This window comes from Nomia melanderi, chromosome 3 (assembly GCF_051020985.1).
Source record: "Nomia melanderi isolate GNS246 chromosome 3, iyNomMela1, whole genome shotgun sequence".
Classification (NCBI taxonomy): domain Eukaryota; kingdom Metazoa; phylum Arthropoda; class Insecta; order Hymenoptera; family Halictidae; genus Nomia; species Nomia melanderi.
Window position 1 is genome coordinate 23,321,226 of NC_135001.1, and position 23,974 is coordinate 23,345,199.

A 23,974-nucleotide genomic window follows, 5' to 3' on the forward strand; every position below is an offset into this window, starting at 1 on the left:
TGCATCAATGAAACATCCTGGCAACGTTTAATTAAGCTTCCACGGAAATCCTTTTTTTATCCCTCGGACCCGCAGACGCTGCCGCTTGGACCCTTGCAGCAGGCCGAGGCAATTTTCGCTTAAATTGTAATGAAAATTACGGGGTTCCGACGAGGGTTCTGGCAATTCGTTTTTCACGATCTTATTTTCTTTGGGAATGGGGGTAATATCGATTTCTTTGGAATATTAATTGCGAACCACTTCGTTACCTTTTTAGTTGGAAACATGGGAAACAGGTGGTCGAACGGATTACCGAAGGACTTTACTGCAAGAAGCTTTTTTAGTCATGTGACATGGTATTTCTTTTCGAGAAACTGGATAAGAAATTGGTTAATTAAGGATATCCTTCGTCGAACTATTATTTCAATTATGGAAGCAGGTGTGACAATGTCGTTTGAATAAATATCTTGCGATAAGGAACTCAGAGAATTTGTTTGACCTTTTAACGTATTAACCTTTTAGCTGCGATGGGACTAGCCGTGGAGCTATAGCTCTGTGCGTCAAGGTTTGACGCGGTCTGCATATCACAAATGTAATACCACTATAATTTGAGATTGATAGAATTGTCCACTGTGCAATTACGTTCAATTACACTAAAAAATAGCAAAACTATCGATAACAGAAAAAATCGTGCCGCTGGAAAAGATTAAGCATGCGCTGATCAGTCTGCCAGGGATCAAAGGACGCAAAGAAGGTGTCATCAGTAACAATTACGTTTTATTATTACAGACTATTTAGAATCGATCAATGTATAATTCGACGATACGTACAAAATTGCATCGCGCGTCGCTGCGCGGGACAGCGAGGCGACACGGATGTAGGACGGTTCCTGTCGCACTTTCGTTCGCCATTTTGTCTGCCGAGGGTACGTTTATAGCGGAGCCGCGATAGAAGCGAGGAGAGCGTCGACTCGCAACGCCTGTACCGTTGATCAATTAACCGAACATGGAGTAGCTCGATCTCAGCGTCGAGTAGATCAATTAACCGACATAGAGTACCTCCACGCGTCGCTTCAACGAAAACGTTTCCATTTCTGATCGGAGGTGTCGAACTGCCTCCTTTTGAGTTAATCACTCTGGATCAGCAACTCCCTGCTGCCTTAATTACAGAAGCCATTCCAGACTGTTCGAGAGCAGATCTAATATGCGTTATACGCCTCAGACAAGAGCGTCAGCGAAAGAAACGCGAGTCTGTGGCCAGTTATCGTCAGTTCTTGTTTCATTTTCAATACCGATTCAATACCAACTTCTAACGAAAAAAGCTGACGCTTACATTCTTCTTTACCCTTTGACTGCTGTTGACTAAAGACGCCCAGAAAACTTGTGACACTGTACCGTGTGGCACGGTTGCGTTTCAAAGTCTTCTGCAGTCAAAGGGTTAATCGTCGACGTATCGACCATCATTAAGCATGAGCTTCTCCCGTTTGTCGATGAGTCTTTTGATGCCACTTTTATAATGGCATTAAGAAACACTTCATAAAAGTAAGCTAAACAACCACGTTACTTATAGGATCACCCAACGAAACGATCAAAATGAAGACTACACGCCGTTGCAGCGAACCTGGCACTCTCGTCCGAGTGGTCAGCTGCGAAGGCGCACGCCCGATTGGCTGAGACGCTCGCGCCCACCAATCAAGTCGCGCGACGAAGAGTGGGGAGCGCTGTTTCCGGACTCGCATTTGGACGTCTCGGAACGACTGTCTCCCCTATGACATCACGAGTGCCAAGTTTCCTGCAACGGACGGTATATATACACAGTGACGTTCAAAAGTTCGGCCAGATCATTGTAGCTTCCTTACACAGTAGAGACCTTAAGAACTGTTTGTTATTAAAAAATGAACACCACCTATTCTTGATACAGAGTGCCAAGTTCCCAGCAACCGACGGCAGTCTGTCCGCAGTGGCGTTCTTGACAGGAAATAGCCACCAAGAGGACAAGCCTTGCCGATCAGAAGGAAAAGAGCCAGCAGTTCGACACCTCCGATTTCAAATGAAAAGCCGCGTTCCCTCTTCGACGCTATTCTCGAGAATCGCAGCTCCGCTGTAAACGCGCCCCGCGCCATTCGAGAGCGCCGCTCCGTCCCGAGCGTTATCGGTGAGATCTATTCTCTAGGCATTCGCATCGATAAACCGCGGGAACCGGCGTGAAGCGAGAGACTCGCGAAAACGCACGGTGCTCGTCCCGCCGAAGGACGCGCCGCGAACCTCAGGTACGATCGTTTCAATCATGCCACCGATATCCGCCCGAGCGTCCGAAAGACACCATTATTTATCGATCATTAAACCAGAAAAAAAAGAAAGCACGATTCTTATGTTCGTCCTTAGATACATCTCTTGTATTATGAGTCCTGAACAACGCTGCGCGTCGTCAGTCGAGTAATGCGTACATAAATAAATCGCTATACATAATATAGTAATAATAATAATAATAATAATATTATAATAATAATAATAATATTGTAATAGAATAATAATAGAATAATAATAATAATAATAATAAAAAAGAAAAAAACACGGCTTTTGATTTAACAAAGAGTATAAATAAGACTAGATTCCGTTAGGCGTTATTTATTTAAATAAGATCGCGTGTCGCTTATAAGAATGAAAAAAAAACGAAAGATAAAGAAAAAGAATAATAATGACAACGACGGGCATCGCTCGTTCTCCACTCTTCCCACCATTTTGTTCTCCTCGCGTTCCCCCCCACCGCCGAGTCTTAATCTCTCTCTTTCCGACGTGTGTTCCCGTCCCCGTCGCGCATTTAACCGTACGAGAGCGCGAGCCCCGCGAAATGCAATTGCAATGATCGGCCGAAGAAAGTTTCGTGGCCGGCTCGACGTCGATCGGCGAAACCGGGAACCTGTGGCCGCCATTTCTTCGGCGATCACCGGACTGCGGATAATTCGTGCTTTCGTCGCGTCTGAGGGTTTCTGGGATGCGAACGAATATTTACGTTGGAAAACATCATCGGTGTCTGTACCTTTTGCTGCGATAAAGGTTTGTTCGTTTAATCAGACGTTGTTTTCTAGTTTTCAACGGATCGTCTTCGAAAATTGAACCGTTATGCGAATTTGAAGTCACAGGAAGATAATTTTTCCTAATTAAAGTCCCAGGAAAATACTGTGCGTTTTAGATGTTTCGTGGATTTTATAGTGTCGCGGGCATTCTGCGGGATTCCGCGTTTCGAAATTTCATCGTCAAAGATGCGCAGAAGCAAGTAAAGATCCGCAGTCCAATGATCGCCGTCCGTTCTCGCGCGCAGCCACTCGGACGCCGCGGAGTATCGTCTCGCGTCCGCTTCTAATCGGCGAGCACGGAACCACTCTTTGGTTAACAACGTTTCTTTCAGCGATTATGTACATTCCGCTCTCCCATCTTTGGCACGGAGCTACGATCGAATTTTAACGTTATATTGTTCGAGCGCCACCGACGGCGCGATAAGGCCGCCGCTGTTTCGCCACCTGTTTCACTATCACTATCTCTCACTCCTCTTTCCGCTCCTCTCGCGCTGGCACTCGCTCGTTATCTTTATCCCGTTTGCTATCTCCCAACGTTTCGTCGTTACCAATTACAGATCTCGCGCAAGAATAGAACTGGTAGGTTCTTTCGATCGTTTGCGACGCGTTCGCGCGATAGACATCGATACACTCACTTGTCGATTTCCATTCTATTCGTTTAATCCTTGCACGCCGTATCTTTCAGCTCCTTAACAATAAAACTACCGTGCATTTATTGTTTATATATACATATACTTTTGTAACATTTAAGTGAAACCATGTAGTTTCAAAATCATGTCGGATATCGAATACTTCGGAAATATCAATAATTGCAAAATAAGACAATCAAACGGTAGTTCTAGTGTCAAATGACTTCGATTCACTCTTTCCTTAACCCACTCGATTCTTCGCGAAAGAAATTCTACTTTATCCAATGTCAATTTTGTCCTGTAGTTCCTGTAGTTCCTAAGATAATGATTGTGGCAAGTCTTAGACCCTGAACACTTCGTCTAGTTTTATAACTTATTTTAAAGTGCATCGAAAATAATAAAGTATCTCAATTCTTCTCTAGGACAATATTGCAGAAAGATTCCGCAAAATTAGTAACTTATACAGAATGAATAATCAATGAAACATTCGTTAACTCCTGTCTCAAATTATACCCGAGGCGCAGCGAGAAACGTGTCTGCATGGAACTAGAATAGAAAAAATAGAGAATTGAAATGTTCAAGACACGTACGGCAATTCACGCTGTCAATTGTTGTACACGCCGCGTAACGTTACGTTGTTCTGCATTTCAAACGGGTCCAGAATGGTGTCTCGCTGTGTTCGAGGACACAATTACTCCGAGTTCTTTATAGTTATGTATAATCGAGGCCGTTACACGACGCTAATTGTGAAACAAATGGACCATGTCGTTGATAAGCATCTTCAAGCTGCATTATTAATTTTTTATTAGCAGCTTGCGTATTGCCGGCCTTTTTTGCCGGATCGGAGACTATGGTCGTTGCTTAACACGCCCGCGGATTGTGATATTATTATTCTTCACCAGCGAGATGACGGTGAAATCCTTGCGCCGCAGATAATTCATATTACTGGGATCAATTCGATCGGAACGCGAGTGTTTCTAACCGCGACGTGCGCTGCGAGTGCAACTTATTGTGCAGAACTGTGGATTATTCGTGAATCGACAAGTGAGCGTCGTTACACGTTTGCGTCGGTGTTCCGAAATTTAGTTACTTTGCAATTTAATATGATTTTAATGTGGTTCACTATCGCATTCACTACTCGAATTCTGGTATTATAATTAATGCAGCTTTTCAAAAACAGCTTGAATCATCAGCAGGAATATTATTGTAATTAAAAGAATGTTTAATTACTCATGATGTGCTATTTAACTCTTCCATTTAGAAATCCATGAAGCATTGAAAAATTCCACTTGTGAATTCCGAGGCTCGACAGAATATTAATTGACACGATCTAAAAAAGTGCTATGATTTAACATTATGGCATTAAAAGTCACGCGGTGAAAGCAGCGCGATCGTCTTGCACGCTCGACACAATCGAACCGTTGACCGATGCAAACGAAAAAAATCGAAGAACACCGCTGAGCCATTCGTGGCGAGCATCTCCTCGCGTCGAACGAGATACACTTTATCGAGGGTAAATGCCGTGAACACGTCGAACCCTCCGCGACATGGATTCCGCGAGCTACTATACTTTCACTCTGTGCCATCTATAAATCCCGCGAGAACTCCTAATGGTATGATAATAAGGCAGTTAAACACTGTTGGATGCAATAAATGCGTGCAACGTTTGCAACAGCGACGAGGATGTTGTGACTGACGGATCCCGGGTGCTACGTAGCGATTTTGAAATTTTGTACTCGGATTTGCGGACGGGTCTGAGTATCGAGCAACACGTTCTTCCGCGTCGACAATAACACGAACATATTAGCAAAATACAGTCATTTTATCTATTTGATATTCGGTTGAAAACAACACAAGGGAAACAAGTTTCTTCCGAATTTTGTTAACAGAATTATTTTGTCAGGTGTATCTTCGAACTTCAAATATTCGAATTATTCAATTGCTAACTTGCATGTCGTACCATTATCCCGCGACCTGTTTCTAAATACTCAATACCTTGTTTCCCGATGTATATTCCAACCATTATAAAACCACAATTTCCACGAATATACGAAAATAACTATCTCAACGCGAAATCGACAAAGAAATAGAAACACTTTCGACTGCTCAGATGAACCATCGCAGTCAAGCCAGAGCTAGACGTTCGCAACAAAGTCGACTCAGACTGTCCGCATCAGTCTTCTAAATCCGCTGCTCCATCCCCGATGCCTAGCTTCCCTGAAAGCTCGATCGCCCACGTCAACAAAGAGTTCTCCCGCGACATCGCACAAGCTCAGAATCCTCCGTTATCCCGTAATCCCCTCGAAGCCACGGCAGATCCAGCCAGCAGCTGGCCAACCAGCGAAAAAGTCGACCGACACATGACCAACGGTACCGGAAAGTTTCACGTCAAAGGCAGGCCACGGTGGTCGTCGACGAACCCCGTCGCCACGTCTACCATGTTCGTATGGGGCACGGGCGAGGCGAGCACGTTCGTGTCACTCTCCGCGTCACCGTCCGCCATCTCGTTCTCCGCGACGCCGGTCAACTCGCGCACATTGCCCGGAAGATAGTCCTTCCAGCTCCTGAACAGGTATCTGGTGAACTTCCGGAGCTGCCTGAACTTGCAGTAGGTCGCGCCCTCCGCGGACTCGAGCTGCTGCGTCTGGATGAGGAACCCCTTCTCCTTGAACGTCTGCTCGAGCTTCTCCCTCTGCAGCGACTTCCTAGTCTTCCTCTTCCGCCGGCCCTCCTCCTGGTTGACGGTCCTCTGGCAGGGAGCCGGCTGGATCCTCTCGCCGGCGGCGTTCAGGAAAGCGCCAGTGGAGGAACCGGACTGTCCAGCGGACTGCTGCAGAGCCTCCCGAGGGAAGAACTCGTATCCCCGCATGCTCTTGTCGCCGGTGCCGCTGTAGTACCTGAAGTTGCCTCCCGAGTCGACGGAGAGGCTCTTCTTCTCTTGGAGGCTGGGTTTAGCTCCCCCGGTGAACTTGAACTTGCAGATGCTGACCTCCGTCGCGGGGTTGTTGTTGTTCTCCGTCGGCATCGGCGGTATGAAGATGGCGGACCTCTTCCGCTTCGTCGGTTGGCTCTGGGCTTGGCCGACCGAGACGTTCCTCTTGGGTCTCGGCGAGACCGGAGGCGGCACGGGGACGTTCTGCGGGCTGGCTTGAGCTGGAGGGGGTATCAATGGCGGACTTTTCGTCTCCATCATGGAGTACAGGGACTTGGGGATGATCTTCTGCTCCTTGCCGGGCTGCTCGTTCATCCTGGGGTAGCACTTGTCGTTCTGCGCCATTTTTTGGTAATACAACAGTTGAGACTGCAGCGCCATCGGATGGATGAACACGCCCGCGTTGGGCCAGTAGACGAAGCCCGGGTTGGCTGCCAGCATGGGGTCGATGATGTTGTTGTTGTGATTGACGTTGCCGCGGCACATGGCGTCTAGAGGACGGTAGCTAGGATCCGAGGGGAACGTCGTGCCTATGCACTCGACCTCCTCGCCGTCGCTGGACGTCTCGCTCTTCACTTGGCCGGACTCGTACACGTTCCCGTGCTTCCTCAGCAGCCTGATCTTCAGCTGGTTCAGATCCCGGATGCAGAGGTTCAACGGCTCGTCCTGCTCCTTCGTGTTCTCCAGCAGACCGAACGTCCTGCGCGACTCCTGCGTAAGTCTCTTCTCTAATAAGCTACTTATTCTATTCTGAACGTCCGTCCTTTGAAAGGGGATCTGCGTGGAGATCCTCTCGTCCAGCTTCTCCCTGGGCGACAGCCTCTTCTCCTCGTGGCCCGGCGTGCCGGGCAGTATGGTGCCGTAGTTCTTGTAAATCAGGTGGCAGATGTCCGCCTTCTTCGGCTTGCGACCTCTCCTAGGCTTGCTGTTGTCCAGCGTGATCTCGCCCATGTACGGCAGGTCCGAGTACTTCATCGGCGGCCGCGCCGACGCTTGCGTCTGCTGCTGGCCGTGATTGTGATGACTCGCGTTCAGAGTGTGCGACGTTGTCGACGTGATCACCGATCTTCTGGAGCCTGACGGCTGGTTCGGACTCGCCGCTGGACACCTGGGGGACGGGATCTGGGGACACAGCTCCTGCTGCATCGCCGCGATCCGCTGCAGCCAACCGTGCACATCTGCTATCGGGCTGGGCGTTGAGGTTGAGCTTGTCGGCGCTGGGCTGGGGATCGTCGGCTCGACCACGTGCGTCGGCGAAGCGTTCAGAGCTTCTTGAGCTAGCGACGCCTCGTAGTGGTCCAGGTACTCCGGCGGCAGTGCTTGGTGGTGGAACTTGAGCTTCCATCGGGATTTTCGGCGACCACGACTGTAACAGATGGGTTGGGGACACGTGAGAAGATTCGTCGGGAACTTTCAACTTCTGCGGTTGGATACGTTATGTGGTCGAGGTAACGATCTTAGCAAAGAGGTGAGGTTTCATTGAAAAACTTGTGTCTTTTTTTTATGTGGGTACTCTGTGTTTCTGTTTATGAGGCAGTTGAGGTATTTTGCTATGTTTACCTTTGATCTGTAATTTTGTAGTGAAAATCCCTGGAGAGATTGAAATGAATTTGGAAAGTTACTAAAGAGGTTTTAACATACTGTCGTGGATTCACTAGTGAACTTTAAACTACTAACCTCTGAGTTCATCGACTACTTTGGATAGTATGTTATGCAACACGTAGAGAGTAGTTTTGAAGTCTGATCTGACTGTAGGAATTGTTCATTAACATAAAAGGAGGATGGATCTGCTCTTGAAAAAAGAAGAATGGAGAATATTGTATCCACGGTTTACCTGCGTTTGTAACTTGACTCGTTGTAGCTACCCAATGTATATATGTAAATGAAGTGTTTGTGTCATTAATCAAATAGGAATATGATTACCAATTACAGTGACGGTACGATTTATTGAGAAACATTAAAGAATAGCGGATAGTTGAACGTCCGAAATGTCAAGGCAATCTTGTATTTTGCCATTTAAAAGAAGATTGTACAATGCTCTCCTACTCAAAAATCTGCGACAACGGTGAACGACTGCGTTTTATGGTTATACTTCTGCAATAATATTATTTTGTCTTGTATTTAAACGGTGTACTGAACAAATGATTAACTGTACACTGTGAATTCTATAGCAAAATATAAACAGAAATAATGGAAGTGTCTGTTATCCTTCAGTTCTATCTTTAGTTAGTCGGAACGCGTAAATACCAATATAAATTACAGTTTCTCATCAATTCCGCTAATCACCAGTTACGAATTCTTAGAAGCGAGTTCCATTATCAATCCGAGGGAAAATTATATACACGATTCGATTCCTTGACAACCTTTACTCAATAAATATCGCTAGAAGCCCGATACTTAACGTTGACACGTATACGAGGCAACGTTTCTTAATGCAACGGTTCTACGAACAATGGACGCTTTCGTACCTCCGCTTGACATTTAAGTCTAACAATTGATATCGACTTAATCATAAATGTTTATTCAATTTCCAGTTCCCCGGGACGTCGTTCTGAAGATCTACATCGAAGAAAGGATTTCAATATCTTCGAAACGATACGAAAACTGTGAAAGACTTGATCATCCATTGTTCAAAAATGGTCTTACAAAATCCACAAAATTTCAGGTCCAAATGAAACTTGCAAACATGTTGTTAATATTATTTTCACCACTCTGTACTACACACGTATCTTTACCGATAGATAATTTAATAAAACCCATTATATTCCTTAACGTAGCCTAACGAATAACTTAGTATACACTAAAAACACACAGGCTAAATTAATTCTATAACCATCGCAGTAAAAATCAGAAGATCAACCAAGAAGAAATGCTTAAACTTGAAAAATAATTTTACATTTCTCTTTAATCTCTACTCCATTAACACCTCTGCTTAAATTTTGAAATTCTAAATCCTTTAACACGTCGATCACTACAAAACCGATGACGCACGAAAGCAGTTCTTCTCGTTGATTACTCGATTCTTGGGCAGTTCGATCAATATCTGATACTTTCAGAATAAAATAACGATTCTACATTTATTTATAATACTAAGAATATAGGACGGCCATTGCCGTCATTAACACCTACATTCACGAGGATCGGACAACAGACGGCATTTACGTCAACGTGTTAACTTCGGTAAAAATAGCGTTGATATCTCTTGTTCTCGAAGAACTCCGAAGAGCGCACTGCAACGAAACCGGAAACGCGAGAGCGGTCGGTCGCGATCAAAAACAATAATTGCGGGTCGCGGTGCTGCGTTGACGCAGCTTTCAGCGTTGTACCTGCATTCCGAACCACACCTCGCGGTTTATACGGTCGCGGCGTGGCGCGTTTGCATAGAACACATCTCTCCCGCGATCCTCCTCTGGCTCTCAGCTGTGGGGCGCGGAGCTCTTAATGAAATTCAATAACGGTAATCGACTCGAGGCATTTCAATGACGTGCCTAAGAAATCATTTTTTGCCCCGACGCCGCCAGAAGACCCGGTGCACGCGGAGCGAACCAGTTTCCTGCGGCGCTTAGCCTTCTTGTTCCGTCCGGAGCGCTTTCTCGCGCGCCAGTTTTACGACGACAGGGTCGTTAGGGGAGGAACACACGCACCCGTCAACCAGGCGTGCCAGAATCCCAAGAAATTCGAGTTAACCCTTCGCGAACGAGCCTTTTTCACACTTGGACTGCCGAGCTTCTTTCACTTTTGAATGAAGTTAACGTTTTTACTGCGAGAATTCCAAGAAATTCGAGTTAATCCTTCGCGAACGAGCCTTTTCGCACTTGGACTGCCGTGCTTCTTTCATTTTCGAACGAAGTTAACAAGAATTCCAATAAATTTGTGTTAACTCTTCGCGAACGAGCCTTTTTCGCACTTGGACTATCCAGCTTCTTTCACTTTCGGACGAAGTTAACGTATTTACTGCGATAATCCCAAGAAATTCGAGTTAACCCTTCGCGAACAAGTCTCTTTTCACACTCGGACTACCGAGTTTCTTTCACTTTCGGACGAAGTTAACCTATTTGCTAGCAGCATTCGCTTCGATAGCGGTTTTCACGGTTGCAACGGGTTATTAACCCTTAACGGAGCAACGCCGCCATTGAAGCGGTATGGCAGTTTCCGTTACTGGTCCAATGCGCGTAACGAAACGCTCGAATGATAGGAGAATCACCATCTCCGGATCTAATAATTCATTTATCTTATAAAACGGTGCCCAATCTACCACAACTTGTTTATCCTAGTACGCTGGAAGTGTTTTTCGATGATAGTCTAAAGGAGCAATCACCATAAAGCATCTCGACCTCCTTTGATCTTCGCTTTTTATGACATTTAGAGGATTATTTTGATCTGACGAGTGGTAATTGGGAAATCGGCGTGTTAATTAAGATGCAATCGAGCAAAAGTGGTAGGTTACCTTGGTCTCCCTTTGTTATTGAGATCCGAAACCGTGTGTCCTGGGCTCTCCTCCAGGTCTTGCAGTTGATGATGACCCGTTTCGTGGCCGTGGCCGTGTTTACCGTCGACGGACGTTGGAGAAGAGTCTGCATCTTCTTGTGGACTATCAAATTTATTATTCACTATGTATCTACTACCATAGCAACGGAACAAGCGGAGTTATTTATTTATCTACTACTTGGGCGCACAAATTGTCAGGCTTAAGCTCTGAAAAGTCAAATATACGTATACTGCAAACTCTACTTTATACAAAGTCCCAGTTTCAATAAAATTGAGGACTCTGATTTGTATTTAGATATAAAATAAACGTATTAATAATTTAAAGAGTTATTTCCTCTTCACTTTTTAGACTTGGCGACTCGCGCACCCAAGTAACAGACAAATAATGTTTATTTCATATCTATACAGAGTTCCCAGTTTCCAAAGTCAATAATCTCGAAGACCGAGCCACGAATAAAACAATCCTACTCCACACATTTGATTCATTATTGTACAATTAATTACTTCCTACTCGTACATACAATATCCTCAGTCGTAAACGTGTACATTATTAAAGCCAATCAGCCAATGCTCGTAAAGTGTCCGTAATTGAAAACGAGCATCGACTCTGAAATCGATGAACCAATTTCGCTATTAACTATTCGTGCCTGCTAATACAAGTTTACCGGCGGCCTGTCAGTATCATGATTGAGAGATCCGCGTGTCTAACAGTGGTTCACAATAGGGCCGAAGAAACTGTTTATCCCCGTTGCGGCGCATCTTCATACGCGGAGATGAAATGAACGACTGGAAAGCATCAATTAGCATAATCGTAGGCTCACCTCAACGCATTCGTGTCACGACTTCGTTCCTCCTCCTCCTGAGGCTCCTGCTTGACCGCCATATGGAGCAGAGGTGGCAACGGACACTTTATATGTGCCGAGTGATGCAGATGGTGCTGTAAAGTGGTACTGTCCGTAGGGCTACCGTCTATACCAGTTGATTGTGTACGAGACACGACTTCCTCGGTCTGCATAGTGCCCCCTGGAAAACAATACGATCCAGTTAGCACAGTTTCGCCGCGGTGGAAAAACCTTCTTACAATTACTCGTTGCACTCGCGACGTCGTCAAACGTTCGACCATTAACACGTGACCCTAAACCGAATCGAATGTAGTTCGTTCGAGTAAACGTTGATTATTTGAAAACGTTTCTGTATTGTAAATAGTACTACCTAGTGCGGTGACATTCAGCTAGATGAATATGCAATTAATAATGCTATTCAGTGAAATGATTTAACCCTTTGAACTCTGTAGGCTCCAATACACCAGTTATAATATGAAATATTTTAATGAATCTTGAAGAAGCTACCCTAAAATTATTCGATTTTCCACACATCCAAATTTTGCATTGAGAAGGAAAATAAAAGATCGAAGAAATGTTATATTTCTAATCTTCGCTAGGAGTACTATAAAAATTAGTTGCAGTTGCTGATAGATTACGAAACAACCTGGAGCGCTAAGGGTTAAGAGAGCATGTTTCTTCGGATTCCTACGGAAAAACGACAGCGACGTCGAACACGTAGAATCACTGTTTCAATTTCGGTTGCGCCACTTTCGGATTGACATTATTTATAGACGTTCGGCCGAAGGATTAGCTTGCAACGGGAGCGTTGCCGAAGAATTTCGACATTATATCCGATTGAATGGTCAATAAACGCGCGCGCGTGTATAAAGATACACGAAATGAAAGGTTATGCGTGGGCACATCCGCCGGAGCGATTTTTGCTCGTGTTATAACCTGGATATTGCAGAATATTCATAACCTTCTCGTTAGTGGAACGTTGCCGGATTAATGGGGAGCGCAGAGTCGCGCCGATACTCGTGAGTAAACACAACACGCGTCCACGCAACGGGGCTTCTTCACCCCGTCATTATTACACGGAACCCTCTTCTAATTTCCGACTGGCGGAATACGCGTATAAAGCGACGCGAACGTTCGTTCGCACACTTTCCACATAATAATTGCATCGAACAATCGAGTACGCAACGCATATTCTTCCTTCCTACTATCGTTCCTTTCCACGTATACTTTTCTCAGTTTCACGTTTTACTATTGTACGCGCACACTTCGAACAAATAAACTACGACTTCTTCTCGTCGATGTGTCTCTACGTCCACGACTAACAGCATGGATCAAATTTCAAGAAAAATTTAATGTAAGTTTCTTAACGCTGGAACTATCGAGCTCGTTGAAATTCAGTTTTCTTATGTCGCGAATATTGATAGCCTTAGCGTTAATATCCGGAACGATTTGAAAAATAAATAATGTTACTATAATCAGTATATAAGGTAAAGACACTAGTAATTCACCTGTTACCATTTTCTGTCCCTGAATTAGATTTTATATGGAATTAACTTGTTTCCATCTGTATTACATTGAATTACTATTAAATTAATCACCTTCAGTGTTTTTGGTTTCACTATAAGTGCTCAACTTCTAACCACCATAGGTCAATTAATAAATTTCTCATTTTCAAGGGTAGTCAACTTCCGACAAGTATCGAATGTTCAAAATTGTCTCTAAAAGTTCGATAATACGTTTCAAAACAGTTCTGCTACATAATGTAAGAAGTGCGAACATCATTTCCACATATAAGTCTCACTATTTAATAAAGGAGCAAGCGTTTGCTGTTATTCACACGGGCAATTCTTCTTAACTGGTCAACCACTGATGCGTTTACCTTATAGGCAGTTCCAGCGTTAAAACCCGTGTACACGAGAAATTCCATCACGCGTCGAGATTGCAGCGGCTCCTCGCTGCTCCTTTCGTTATTCCGAAATTTCGAATGCAGATGCGCTCGCTCGTCCGTGCGGATTTAATGGATCATTATATTCGTCGGCACAGTCGTCGAGCAAACAGCCGTGAGAAATAGAAGAAAAGTGAGACAAACGGCCGTATGCAAATCGCGGAAACGGCGTCCGCGCCGCGCGTTACACCATGGGAATCGTGTGGGCACGTCCAAGGCTTCGAAATTGAATAAAAGGGAAACGTGGCCGGCGCGCGGCGCGCGGCGCAGCCGAACGCTTGTTTACCGGGCGAAACTCGACAACTTGAGAAGTATGAGTGATACAAACAAATGTTTCGGACAAAAGCTGCACGGTGCAGAGCTAAACATATGCTTCTATTTCTCCTGCATTATTATTATAAGCATAGGTTCTCCGTTCTGCAGGCTAATATTAGCCACCAGATATTTTGCGTTTCGATTCGGTTACATAAATAGAGAACCAGAATTTACCGTAGAAAATTATGCGAGATCAACACGCTTCGGAGAATATTTTCCATTGTTAGAAACCTGTATAAATATATTCGACGCGCTAAGCGCCACGAGAATCTTGAACGTTTTATACACGACTTCCTTCGTGGCGAATAAGAATTATTAATCGTTTGGCATCAGATTCTTACATTAGGCTATTGTTAAGTTATTCATGTTGTTAAATATTTTTAGTCGGCAGCAGTCACCTTGTAATTCTTGTCGAGCAATTCAGAAGCACGGCATTTAACACTAGAACTACCAGAGGAGTCAAATGACCCATGTCTGGCATCTTCTTTTTGTAATTGTTAGATAACCAATGTTTCTCTGAGAAATTCAGAGTCTGAACAGATGCACTCTTGGAGTTTCTATAGCGAAATTTCGAGAAGTCAATTGAAGTGCTCAGTTTTAGTGTTAACGGTAGAAATATAAATACATCAGAGAATGTTTGTAGAGCAATCTTTAACCAGTTAAGTGTGGAATTTAGTTTGAAAAATCTCTCATTGTCGCAATAAAATCAAATAATGAAGTAAATGCACTTAAAATATATCCTAACGAAAAACTAAAGCGAAACGAAGAGGAATTACGTTTGTCTCAAAAAATAAATAACCCATCGTCGAAAGAGTTAGCACCATTGAGAATTTTAAGATGACGCGTATACTCGTCAAACAGAGTTAACCGGTTAAGCGTGCTAAACAGTGGTTGTTCCTTAAGTTTCGAAACGAAAATCGTTTCGCATAGGGACTACTTAGCATCGGATCGGTAACCCGCAACTACCGTTATCCGAACAGATCTTTTGGGTTTCGCAGGCGTCTGCCGCCGTCGCACTCACCTGTCCCGTATAATTTCGAGTAATGACACTTCGAGCTCATCGAAACGTCGATGCTCGACATATAAATAGTCCGCGGCACTCGCGCATTCTCCGCGCGTAATAATAAACGCGGGAGTAAGAGGACCGGCCGCGCTCGTGTGCGAAAACACTCGTAAACCGGGCGCAGAACCGATATCGATAGAATCTCGCGGCGTTAGATAGTCGCCTGTGATTTATTTACGCAGACGAGATCGATCCTCGAGTTGCTCGGTGCTCGGATCGGACGATTTCGAATCGAGCTCGAACAAGTTTCAGGCGGATGTTGCGGGACAGAGGTGACCAAACCGCGGCGCGCTGCATCCTTGCGCTCGCTTATTCTTTTCGAGCGCTTCGGGAAACGTGTCTTTCGAACTCGAGTAAACCAATCGATTTAACTTGGCGTACTATTTACTTTCGCTAAGCAAGCATAGTTTTCTATCGACAATTTGGAAGAAGCGCAAAATTGTCCATTCTTCGAGTGGAAACTTCGTTTGTATTTTGTATTTCTTATAAATTGTCGATAGCAAAATATTAATAACGAAAGTAAATAGTACGCGAAGGAGTTAAATTAGTGTAGAAATCGTCACGAGTCCCATTCGTCATTGATAGGCAATTAATTGCGAGATCGAGTTATCTCCTAAGCGAAGCAGATCCTAGCCCTTTCCCCATTATCCTATTCCAACCATGAATGTAAGGTCAAAGAGGTGTTTGAGTTGCATGGCGCATCTGAACTCGTTTGTAAACAAAATTGGCGTACGCTATGCAAAAGATTGATCCCCTGTTGTAGAACGAAAATATTTTACTTGTATAAACGATATTTTCACTACGCGACTTGCACTGAATTAAACGTCAATCGAATGGCGCGTCTGAACTCGTCTGTGAACAAAATTGGCGTACGCTATGCAAAAGATTGATCCTCTGTTCCAGGAGAACGAAAATATTTTACTTGTATAAACGATATTTTCACTACGCGACTTGCAATGAATTAAACGTCAATCGAATGGCGCGCACGATGTATACATTCGGATTTAGACGAGTTTCATCGCCTATTCAATCTTAACGGATAAAAGAGCCGCGCGCGCCGGTAATAAAGACATTCATTTTTAACGCGACGCCTCGTTTAATCTCCGGCGAACTTATCGGCGCGTAATTCGCGACGACCATGCACGAGGAGTCCCCGAATAAATCAAGAGGGAAACCGCGCGCGCTCAAAGGCAGTCAACGTGGCCCCTAACATCCTGCGCACATCAAAGTAGGATAAATTTAACAAAGAACGATGAATGATGAATCGCGAATCGCCGTGAGATTTTTTCCAGCGAAAACCTGAAGATCCTCCTGCTGGAAATGGCGGACTTACCGGAAACTAGTGATCCGCGAGGCTGAAATAATAAAAGACTGCGCGCAACGCGCGGCCCCGTATAGTTTGATCGAAACAAAAGAAAGGAACTCGGTTGCAGCTGTAGAAACAGCTATCGAGTTCCGTGCAATTATTCCCTACGTTATTAACACTTAGCCAACCGAATGAGATCTCCCACTTTTCACTTAGCAACGCGTTGCCTTTTATTCCGTTTATTTTTGTTGTTGTTGTTTAGTAAGTCTTGAAGTGGGATTATTTGCAATTCATCAAGTACGGTTCTTGTTTTTACAAAACAGAGTTTCTAATCGAATTAATTGAACGAGATCGATCGAAGATAATGGCGGAGATTGTAGTTATAGTTCTTTTTAGTTTCTTTTTAGAAAATCTCTTTGTATCATTGAGAATAAAAATGTTCATGTTACGTCGTGCAAAACGTTTGAAACGTTTTATAGAAACCAAGACCTAACCAATTATGTATTGCAATAGTTGGCTATCAACTATAAAGATAGATTTACAGTTTTGATCGGTTGCGTGTCAGTTTCTATGAATATTAAATCAGCGTGGAAAATCAGGCGAGAAAACACGAAAACTGAGCAATTAGACGCACGTTTCTTCCAGAGATCGACGCCTACGCAATGCAGAGTGGTTACAGCAACTGACACCTCGATTTTCACGCATTGTCGTTGTCGACTCGCTGTTAGTCGCCTAACGAACAGAGCGAACGAGAGAAAGCGCGACAAAGTGAGACGCAACAATTTTCATGATTTCATATCCTGGTTCTCTAGAATTTACAAAAATTATTCTATCCTATGGGTGTAGATGTTCTACTACTATGTATTAGCAACCTTAGTGTATCATTTCGTAGCTAGGTGGCGAACGAAACGGTAGATCGAACACTATAGTTGAGTCGCTCACGAATGCGGTTAAGTCTAGAAATCAAAGATCGAGAAAATTAATGTCTCTACTGAAATGATTATACAACGTATTCAGAAGCTATAAAAAGAGCTCTCTGGCCTAGGAACAACGAAGAACCGAGTAAATTCTTGTATAACTAAAAAGAATATCTATTCCACGAAAATTTCGAAAAATCAGTAAATATCAAGAAATCGACTGAACCGCATTCTAACTCGATTCACACAAGCGGACGATTCCCTTTGCGCTTGAGCCATTTCAGGTTGTAAGGTAGTGGGCCAACTTCAGTATAATATTAGTCGCAGACCGTAACAATAAATCTCCGCTTCCTCCATTCGTATAAACAACCGTTAAGAACCGCTGAAACCCGCACACGACGAGCAATTTGTAAACAAAACTCGTCGACGAAAGCTTTGTCAACAACAGGAATATATTCGGTAATTTAAAGGCCTTCAAGAGCAAGGTGTGTCCAATAGGAAAGTTTCCCTAGTGATTCACCATCGCAGCAAAAATCACGAAAAATCGACACGGTGACGCCGATCAACGATTCGAGGGAATCGTGCGATGATGTAGGATTGATTCGAATAGGCCGCCGGGGATCCGCGGAAACGTTGAAACGGAGCAAACGGTTTGCGTCACCGTCGTAGACGAACGGAAACGGAGGAACAGAGGACGAGCAGAGAGGAAAAAGGAGAATAAAATCGGAGATGGCGCGATCGGGATGAAGAAGCGTATTGTACATACCGGCTTCGCGGCACTGTCGGATAAAAATATTCCCGCTCGGAAATAGAAACGCGGAGGCCCACCCAACACACCCGCAATTCCTGGACCATACTTGGCCTTAGTCGATCGGATTTCACGGCAAGGATATCGGAGTACAGCGAAGCCTCGATTACATGTACGAACCAGTTCGGTAACACGACGCTCGGACAATGGAACGATGGAGTTTTTAACACGTCGAGCGCCGCTCGATTTCGTAGAGTAAACGCAGAATGGACTAAATATAATGTTCGATCATTCGAATCGCGTTATTATTAGTGCACGTTGATTTGGTTGGATGTTACCTAAAGTAGCATTATTTATAATAGAAATGTTTACGAATAATCGTCGTTTTATCGAGTCGTTGTAATTCGATTTTTTGGGGGTCACCGGTGATTATATGTTCAACGCGTTAACCTATGTGCGTCTAGGGAAATTCGAGCATTTGTACTCTAGGCTCGATGATTTGAAGTATTAATAACTGTACCACTTTTCCTGCCGTAATTAGTCAAATTGGCTATAAAATAGAGAGAAATTAGATGGTAAATTGTTCTTAGTGGAAGCAGAAGTAAAGGGAGGGTGAATATTGAAAAATTAATCGGACGATAGGAATTGATGTAAAATTGAATGAACTAATGGGAACGGAGGATTTTAAATACGGTAATTTGACCGGTACGTTAGTGTTGAATATTCCGAGGAAGGTTGAATGAACTACCCAAAGGTTATTTCGTTTGGTACAGGAAAATAGATGAGGCTCAATTTTTCGAGATTCAGAATGATATAATTTTAACATGTGAAATTAATTTATATTAAGCAGAGAAGAGCACTTGCAGGTCATTCGATTGGTGAAGCGTTATTTTGGATCATAGGAAACAAAGATTATCTTATTTCTGAATAGTCCATACTGTGAACGAGAATTTTGTCGAAATGTTATTCCACGTTTCTGCCTGATTTTTTCTTTACGCTTAACTCGCTTCGGGTTGTGTTACCATTAGATAATCGCGGAATATTTATAGTAAATAAACTGACATAAACACAGCGTGAACTCCCGTTGCATAATAATTATGTATGCGCGCGAAGAACCAAGTCGAAAATGTAGAATAATATTTCCCTGCTAATTGATACTCGACGAAATTACGTTTGAATTTCAGCCAGGTGGATACACGTGTCATTGAATACAACTTGGCTAATATGTTTGCTCTTTATTTGCTGTATCTACTAATAGTAGCACAATGTATCCACTGCGAGTGGATGCAGATGATTTCACGCATCGGATGAAGATTCAATGAAAATAAACATTCCTTTTTTAATTTAGTAATATTCTTACTGTCAATATATATAATGATGTTAACTAATTGTATCTAAATTGTATCTAATTTACATACAACGACGTATCTAATAGTTATGATAATTTTAACGCGATTCTGATTTTTCGATTTATTTTGGCCTGTGTCATTGTCACCGGAATGTATATGTGTGCTCTCAGAAACTTTAGGGTCATCGATGAATGTCACGAACACGATGCGTTAGCGTTGTAATTATACCATGATCATTATTGCATTACGTTATTGTGGTCATTTCTATCGGTCACTGAGATGAATTTCATTTTATGAATATAAGTGTATTAAGTCGTTTCTTTTCAGACTTCTAACATTCATTTGCAATTGCAATCATTCATTTATATCGGTACTGTTTATTGTTTCTTTCTCGCTGCAATGTGTTACATATAGTATTGTTTATGGTACTCGAAGCCAACGTGCAGTAGCTTTTCCAACAAATAAAATTATTGTTACGAAGTTCGCTCGAATTTTTGTTTTATTATTCAACCGTTGCTTTCGACGATGTTCAAATAATCAAGGTTTTACTTTATCAACAAGTTAAAAGCCATCTGCCAGTATCGTTTCAATATTTAACATCGCTTACAATCTTCCTAGCTCTGAAATCTCACATTTTTGAGCATACCATTTTGTCTGTTAATAACAAACCGTAAACGTGGATTGTGAATATCTTTACGAAATCCCTTTTCAACAGAGACGCATCTTTAATATGCAATAACTTCTCAAAAACACATCTGTTACCTATTTAACCCTCTCGATTCTTTGAAATATACACAACCTTCAGATCGAGCTGTTATATACAGATTTCTTAATTAATAGAAAAAAAGGACTTGCTGATTTCCTGCTATTCAACATGATTAAATCGTGTTCGCGATTCAGTGTTATAAAGTTTCATCTCGAAACGTCGACATTCGTCCGCAAAGGGTTAACAATCGCAAAATCGAGAAGTCAGTCCGATTGTTTGTCTCACGAAACGAAACAATAATCGTGTTTTTGCCAGAGAAATCCCGACGAGTCGGACTGTATCTATAAGAAAAAGGTCAGCGAGAAACGCGCGACCCCCGCGGTCGGTCAATCACGGCCGCGGTGGAGGAGGGCCGCGAAAAATCCGTCCGACGAGCGGCTCGCCGCGGCGGGCCGAGCGGTTAGGGCCGAAAATTCGACTTGCCTTTCGCGACAGGCGGACGCCAAAAACGGGAGCAATATAGCTTGCCGGGGAGTGTCTGTGACGGTATTAATAACGGCGTGTGCGGGAGGTGGCCCGATTCATTGAAGACCAGTTATAGAATGATGCAGGCGGCCGCGTAACTACAATTTATTTTTTGGCTATTTTTAGCAGTTGGCGTAGCGCCACTATTTTCGGTTCTCTCAAATTTCTCACTCCATATTTGGGATTATGGATGACGGGCCTCGCGGCGCGGTGTATCTTTACGACCGCCGCCAGCCGAGGCACCGCTCGCTCCGCCGCGGTCCCCCGCGTACACCCTCGTGCGCCCTCGGCCGGGTGTCCTATCCGACGGAATCCCTTTATCCCGGCGTTAACGAGCACGCCTCGGACACCGAACAATGGACCCGCGCGATCCCGGGACGCGCGGCACCTCGCGATCGGCTGGATCCTTCGGTTCGCGAGGAATGTTTACCTTTATGTAACACCGATTCGGACGAACAACGTTGCGGGCGATCGGTTCAAAGGTCGCGCGCTCGCACCGTGGCACGCGTACAGAGACGTAACAGGCTGCGCAACGAGAGTCCGAAGTCGGAGAATCGGGAAAATGGCAATAACGGTAAACTCGAGGCGGAGCGACATCTGCGCGCGGAAAGTCGATCGGAGGTTTCCCGAGGTTCGTCGATGGTACAGACGCTTTCACGGGGATTTCGGCGGCGAGATTGTCAGGTGATCCCGTGATTCCAGCCGTTCAATGGGTCGTACGCGGGCATTTCCACCAACCGCGTCGCGTGTACACAATTACGGGCAACAAGTGGACGATGCCGAAGCGGGGCGGGCGCGGGTCGCGGGCGGGCGTGTGTACGATCTCAATTGGCAGGGGCGCAAGTAGGTTAAAAACGGTAAGTCAGCTGCAATGCTCAGGAATATGTCAAGGCGATAGAGAGATTCCGATGGGACTCCCGAGAACACTGGTTCCCGCGTCTGGCGGGTCGAGAGGAATCGTAACGCGACGAGCGATGCCGATTCCTAGACGCAACCGTAGCCAGTCGGCTGAACAGCGAACAGTCCGAAGCTCGAAATAAAGTGTCCCCTCGGAAATCTCCGAAGAGCGAAGCCCGAATCGGAGGAGCTGAACGGGCCGTGAGCCACTGGCCCGGTTAGCGTGCCCCGAGACACAACAGAAGCGCACAGCGAAAACAAAAGTGTCCGGCGGAGAGCGCTCGACGCCATGACGGTCCCCGAGGGAGCTACTCGAATTACCTGTCACGGGAAACTTGCTTTCCGGCAACATGAACGCTCGCTGGTGACGGCTCTGCCCGGTTCGTAAATCCCGGTCGTCGGACCGCAAACATTCGTCGCCGACTGCGGCTCGAGGCTGGTGGTCCAGCGATCCCCCGAAAGCCTGCCGAGCCTGCCGGAACGTCGATCACTGGCGGCGGGAAGAGGGCCGATGACGAAATGGTGCCTCTAGAGGACGCGGTGCGATGAACCCCGGGTGTACCACGCGAGATTCGCCGGACACTTGTTGTCTCACCCGCGTAGCGACACTATCGAGAGGGGCCGCGATCCGCTGGCCGGACACGACGGAGCCGGCGACCGCGAAGGGAACGGTGTCGGGAACGTCGGTCAACTGAACGCGGAACGGAGGTGGTGGTCGAATGGCAGGAAGGTAAGAATCGGACGGAGGGCACGTGTCTAGGATGGCTGACTGGGGAGAAGACGCACGCCAGTCTGCGGGATGAGAGGACCGGGAAGAACCAGCGGCAACGGGGTGGAAGTATCGCCGAGGAGAGATAGACGAGGACGAGCGTACTGCCGGGTAGAGAGGGTGCCCGAGAGAGGGAAGAGAAAGGAGAAGGAACGGACAGAGAGGAAGAACCGGGAGAGAGGAGAAGAGAGAGAGAGAGGGAGGACCGAACGTGGCAGTCCGTTTTGAGGCAGTTTTGGCACTGTTACCAGCACGCAGAGCCGAGCTACCAACCCCGAGCTGTGCGCCTCCACCTCCGCCCGAGAGGCGACGACCAAGACGACGACAGCGACGACCACGGAGCGGTGGTAGCGAACAAGATGAGCAGAGGAGTCCCCCTTTGGGGAAGAAGAGCGAGCGGAGGCGAGGGCGTATATTCTTGATTTGGGCGGATGGAAATCTGAGATTGCTCCATATCAGGCTGTGCGCCGTGACCACAGAGGTGCTCTGTAATAGCAGACATCTGAAACTTCTCTTTCGCCTGTCTCATTCCCTCTTTCTCGCGCTCCGTCTTCGTCTTGCCCTCTCACTCTCACTCCCTCTCTCTCTCTCTGCGCCTCTTTCTTTCTCCCTCGCTTTCCGTCTCTCTCTCCGTCTGTTTCGTTTTCAGCCAGCTCCGCTTCGATCTTTCTTTCATCGCGCACTTCCTTTTCCTCTTTTTACTTGTTCCTCCTCTTCCCACTCGCTTCGCGCGCCGCGTCGCTGGATAATGTTTCTGCCATTATCGATGTTTTTCTTGCGTTTTCCGTTCGCGCTTCGCCTCCCTTTCTTCCTTTTCTCGTCTTGCTATTCTTTATTTGGAATTTCGAGGACGATTGTCGCGGCTGCCGGCCGTTGGACCATTTTTTTATGGGTTTCGCAGCGCTCGCGGACGCGTTAATGGGATTGGATTAATGATTTTTCGGATGCTCGACGGCGCGACGAGAGAAAAATTTGCGTGCGCTAAACGGGACTGGGATAATGATTTTCAGGAGGTTTCGGGTTTTGTTTTATCGTTGCGCCGAGAGTTTCATTGCTCTTGAGAATTTAAAATTCCTGGAAAATATGCGATCCGGTTTTTAAGCAAATGATTGGCATTGTTCTTCGTACTGTGTTCCTTTTTTATTACCGACTACGCTAATCTACAATTCACTGTTTTCCAGAAGCTGTTAATTCGTATCGTTTGAAGATCGAATTGGAATGAAATTAAGACAAGTTTTTCATTTAAAATTAGCAATCAGCCAAAGATACATCATCGCTAATACTTTCGTAACAGAAAGATTGTAGAATTTCCAAAGTAATAAACGCAAAATGGTATTTTCCTTCGATAAACATCAACTAGAAATTGATGAATAAAACGTTGTATTATCTCTTTTGTTTCGCATTCCAGTTCCTTTGTTGCACTCGTCGTTCAATTAAACACAGTCAACTCCATCCGCTCCTTCTCGCCTTTCGCTCCTTCACTTTCCT

At 45.0% G+C, this 23,974-nt stretch overlaps 1 protein-coding gene across 2 annotated transcripts; it reads right to left on the bottom strand.

The window, feature by feature from the left end:
- Positions 1-736: 736 nt before the first annotated feature.
- On the bottom strand, positions 737-23,031 carry LOC116429253 (uncharacterized). 2 transcript variants are annotated; one of them, XM_076365966.1, is made up of 4 exons: positions 22,039-23,031; positions 11,926-12,127; positions 11,064-11,207; positions 737-7,982 (listed from the first exon to the last, which is right to left on the bottom strand). In XM_076365966.1, the coding sequence occupies exons 1-4, from the start codon at positions 22,067-22,069 to the stop codon at positions 6,068-6,070; spliced, it is 2,292 nt and encodes a 763-aa protein (XP_076222081.1). In that variant the 5' UTR covers positions 22,070-23,031; the 3' UTR covers positions 737-6,067. The 2 variants fall into 2 exon arrangements, with proteins under 2 accessions (XP_076222081.1, XP_031837867.1); XM_031982007.2 differs by lacking the exon at positions 22,039-23,031 and adding an exon at positions 13,826-14,122.
- Between the last annotated feature and the right edge of the window lie 943 nt (positions 23,032-23,974).

What these genes read in the sequence shown, in the direction of transcription:
- LOC116429253 (XM_076365966.1), bottom strand. Translation starts at nt 22,069, where the DNA reads ATGTTGCCGGAAAGCAAGTTTCCCGTGACAG. An exon ending in AAGCAAGTTTCCCGTGACAG is followed by an intron (nt 12,128 to 22,038) that starts GTAATTCGAGTA and finishes ATTGTTTTCCAG; the next exon opens with GGGGCACTATGCAGACCGAG. An exon ending in CGTGACACGAATGCGTTGAG is followed by an intron (nt 11,208 to 11,925) that starts GTGAGCCTACGA and finishes TAAATTTGATAG; the next exon opens with TCCACAAGAAGATGCAGACT.